Source organism: Babylonia areolata, chromosome 1, assembly GCF_041734735.1.
Source record: "Babylonia areolata isolate BAREFJ2019XMU chromosome 1, ASM4173473v1, whole genome shotgun sequence".
In the NCBI taxonomy this organism is placed as follows: Eukaryota; Metazoa; Mollusca; class Gastropoda; order Neogastropoda; family Buccinidae; genus Babylonia; species Babylonia areolata.
Genome location: NC_134876.1, coordinates 52,987,868 through 52,992,437, shown reverse-complemented (window position 1 = coordinate 52,992,437; position 4,570 = coordinate 52,987,868). Strand labels below are relative to the sequence as shown.

The 4,570-nt window shown below is 49.0% G+C and overlaps 1 protein-coding gene across 3 annotated transcripts in view; it reads right to left on the bottom strand.

Annotated features, from left to right (window-relative positions):
* The window catches only part of LOC143292594 (atrial natriuretic peptide-converting enzyme-like), a 208,774-nt gene extending 207,377 nt beyond the window's left edge, over positions 1-1,397 (bottom strand). The window contains exons 1-2 of one of the 3 annotated variants that reach the window (XM_076603056.1): positions 959-1,397; positions 125-359 (exon numbers count right to left, since the gene is read on the bottom strand). In XM_076603056.1, the coding sequence (XP_076459171.1) occupies positions 125-181 (57 nt within the window). In that variant the 5' untranslated portion in view covers positions 182-359; positions 959-1,397. The remainder of the gene's footprint in view (positions 1-124; positions 360-958) is intronic. The other 2 variants (XM_076603047.1, XM_076603064.1) reach the window with 2 other exon arrangements.
* Between the last annotated feature and the right edge of the window lie 3,173 nt (positions 1,398-4,570).

Sequence of the window (4,570 nt, the reverse complement as noted above, 5' to 3'; positions counted from 1 at the left end):
CAACAACAACACTACCACCACCACAAACAACAGCACCACCACCACCACCAACAACAACAACAACGTCACCACCCACACCAACAGCACCTACAACACCACCATCACAGCCACCAACACCACCTACCCTCAAGCAGAGTCCAACCAGGTACATAGGCTCCTCGTTTCGCATGTCAGCTGGCATTTGGCTGGGTGGGTGAGGGGGACTGCACTACATGACGAAACAACCGACACGGCAACAGTCACAGTCTCTCCGAGGTTCTGACAGTGGCGTCAAGTCCCTGGCCCGGCTAGTTAACTCTCTCGTACGTACTGCGAGTCACTTTTTGGTGTGTGCTCCCACCTTTAGGTCGTAGTCCAACCTGAACATTCCATCGTCAACTGAGAATCTTGGATTATCGTTTTTTAGAACTGCTGTCAGAAGCAGTTTTAGGAGAAACAGACTAAAAGCGTGTTTGTGTGTGTGTGTGTGTGTGTGTGTGTGTGTGTGTGTGTTTTCTTTTATTCGGTGTCAGAAAATATAAGTAAGAATATATTTTTAAGCCTAAACACGAATACACCGATGTCACATGATTAACGTGCTCAGTTAAAAGGCACTGAGATGTCAACACAACTCAGAAACCGTGCAACTGTTCAGAAATCATACATTTCATCACCGTGAGTCAGCTGCTTTGAAGAACTGCTTAAAATAAACAAATGCATAAAACGAAACCAGATGATATTTATGTGGCGATCGCATTCAAGCACGGAGAATTATTTCTTATCTCCAAGTTCAAGCACCGTGATTTATTTTAAACAGCGAAGCACTAAATGTCAAATACAAAGGAAGAGAAGAAGAAGACGACTAACTAAAAATAATAAAACGAACAACAAACAAACAAACAAAAAAAAGTAGAGAAAGTAGCTGTGACGGTGAAGCGTGGAGCAACTACACGATTAGACGAGATAACACAGAGCCCACAGCGTCAACAGGTGGGGAGAGAGTGAGGCAGTACCGCGCGGCACACAGCCATGGCACAGTCTGAAGACCTCACGTCTCCTGCAGCCAGCTCCTGCCTCCAACCCTGCTGCTGCTGCTGTTTCTACCTCCTCCCCTCTCTCTCTCTCTCTCTCTCTCTGTGCTTCTGCTGCCACTGCTGCTACTACCCACACAAGCGCCGCCCAGCCTCAGTGGAATACTTCTCCGCTCTGGTCCTCATCGACACAGTGGTGGGTTCACTGAATCTGGCGCTGACCCCACAGTGAATGCCTGCCTGCCCGCGAACTATCATGATCACCACCGCTTCTCCTCCTTTCGTTCTCTTCTCACACGACAGCACTACGCTGTATCAGTGGTGGTAGCAGCCCGAAACTGACGGGCCGGCTCACTCAAATGCCTGTTTGTTGGTTCATAGCTCGCCTCTCTCTCTCTCTCGCTCTCTGCCCGCCTCCCCCCCCCCTCTCTCTCTCCTGGAGAGTGCATGACCAAGTGCATGCTTGTTGTGGGTTGCACAACTTTCGGTGCTCCACTGCCCCAATTGAAATGCAAACTGCGAACGACAGGGGGTGGTGGTGGTGGGGGGGGTGGACGTCGGCGGAGAGGGGGTAGGGGCATTGGGACAGGAGAGAAGAGGAGGGGGGGGGGGGGGAGAAAGAAGCATAATGAGAGGAACGTGGAAGTGTGAGGAGAGTGGGGGGGGGGGGGGGGGGGGACAGAGGGTGAGGGAGAGTTGGCGAGTCAAGTCTGTTGACGGTTGATTTATCCCCTCCTTGAACAAACCCGTCACACCTATGCTGCACCGCTGCAAGCACTTGCGCCCACCACCGATCTGCCTTGTTGACGTGCCCTGTCACATCCACCGTCTGAGCGCTAATGGATCAGAGGGGTGTGTGTGTGGGGGGGGGGGGGGGGGGGGGGGGACACGAAGTGACCGACTTGTTTTCAAAACAGATCAATCGCACGACTTTTTTTTTTTTTTTTTTTTTTTTTTAGATAACAACAAAAACATAAGCGTGTTATTATTCCTCCTCCATCAAATATCGACGGGGGCGGATGAGGAGGAATGTAGGGGATGAGGCTGAAGGAAGGCGGGAGGGAGGGGAGCGGGGGACGGGAATTAGACTTGTCATCGTCTGGTTGTATCTAAAACGCGTGTTTATAATTGTACTTATCTCTTGAAAGAGAATGAACAAGGGTGGAAGAAGGATGGACAAGAGAAGACAAAATCTTTATCATCGAGGGTAATAGATAAGCAAGTAACATGCTTTTTTTTTTTTTTACATCCAGCCCTCACGGCCCTAAAGAAGGAATAAAGCTTAAGAGGCGAAAATGAGTAAAAAGGAGAAAAAAATCAAAACACAATCAAAATACATCAGTATTTTCCGATTATCCCACCATTCACAGCCATTCCACCCTAAGCAAAAAAAGAGAGAGGGGGGGGATAAAAACCATGAAACAAACACACACACACACACACACACACACACACACACACACACACACACCACCACCAACAACAAAAAACAAAAAAAACGTGAAGACCCAACAGAGAAAACACCAGTCCTTCAGTCGCAATCAAACACCATCCCACCAGTTCGCACACACAGACACACGAGGGATCGGGGTGAGAGAGAGAGAGAGAGAGAGAGAGAGAGAGAGAGAGAGAGAGAGAGAGAGAGAGAGAGAGAGAGAGAGAGAGAGAGAGAGAGAGAGAGAGAGAGAGAGAGAGAGAGAGAGAGAGATGGTGGAGAGAAGTGAGACAGACACACAGAGAGACAGACAGGAATCAAAATCAGCAGATGCATTCCCTCTACCCCCAAACCCTCCACAAACACAGCAGATGCATTCCCTCTACCCCCAAACCTTCCACAAACACAGCAGATGCATTCCCTCCACCCCCAAACCCTCCACAAACACAGCAGATGCATTCCCTCCACCACCAAAAAAACTAAAAAACGTGAGACACGAGACACCTCCTCAGTCCAACACCCATACCCAGTTCGCACAACGACACAGCAGGATGCGTCGAGAGAGAGAAGATCAAGAAAGAGCAGATGAGAGCATGAGAGAGAAGACGGAGAGAGGAGAGCAGGAGAGGGGGATTGCGAGTCACCCCAAACGACAATCAAAACAGCAGATGCATTCCCTCTACCCCCAAACCCCCACAAACACAGCGATGCATTCCCTCTACCCCCATACCCTCCACAAAACAGCAGATGCATTCCCTCTACCCCCAAACCCTCCACAAACACAGCAGATGCATTCCCTCTACCCCCAAACCCTCCACAAACACAGCAGATGCATTCCCTCTACCCCCAAACCGCTCCACAAACACAGCAGATGCATTCCCTCTACCCCCAAACCCTCCACAAACACAGCAGATACATTCCCTCTACCCCCAAACCCTCCACAAACACAGCGATACATTCCCTCTACCCCCAAACCCTCCACAAACACAGCAGATGCATTCCCTCTACCCCCAAACCCTCCACAAACACAGCAGATGCATTCCCTCTACCCCCAAACCCTCCACAAACACAGCAGATGCATTCCCTCTACCCCCAAACCCTCCACAAACACAGCAGAGGCATTCCCTCTACCCCCAAACCCTCCACAAACACAGCAGATGCATTCCCTCTATCCCCAAACCCTCCACAAACACAGCAGATGCATTCCCTCTACCCCCAATACCCTCCACAAACACAGCAGATGCATTCCCTCTACCCCCAAACCCTCCACAAACACAGCAGATGCATTCCCTCTACCCCCAAACCCTCCACAAACACTCCACCTTTCTGCTTCTCCACACTCCTCTCTCCGGCCTCCAGAGAAAGCCAGGTCCTGGTGGTTGTCAGGGATGATTTTTCTCTTTCACCTGAAAGATGGAATTCATCATTTCCTTCATTTCATCCATGATATCGAACAATGAGATTTTTTTTTTTTTTACATTACATATATCTTCCACCAAAATCGCGCATACAATGGTCATATGGTATATTGTGGGAGAACGTCCTTCTTAAAGATCTCTCCCGCAGAGAGAGAGAGAGAGAGAGAGAGAGAGAGAGAGAGACTCAGATTCAGACTCAGATGGCACTTTACAGTAAGACCATTTACTGGTCAAGATGTAACTGTCTCTCATAAGAAAAGCCTTCTTCAAGGAGAGAGACAGACATAGACAGAAACAGACAGAGAGAGGGAGAGAGACAAAGAGAGACGGAGAAAGACAGACGGAGAGAAATGATTTGTGTCATACATTGATTTCTTTTATAATTTTCATAATGTGGCAACATGAGGATAATCTTTTTTAAATCAAGGGAGATTTTTTTTCTCTCCAAAATCAGGCTGGACCGTCCTCATCACCACACTTTCCCTCCCCTTTATTCCCAGGCCACTCAAGCTGTTCTTCAGCAGTGTCAAGGACTCGGGTCTGCCTTCAAGCAAATATTGAACACCGGATGCAAAGGGAATCTGCCAATAAAGAATCATGCGTCTCCACTACGGAGACACGCTGAGTGGGAACGTCCGGGAGAGAGAGAGAGAGAGAGAGAGAGAGAGAGAGAGAGAGAGAGAGTGTGTGTGTGTGTGTGTGTGTGT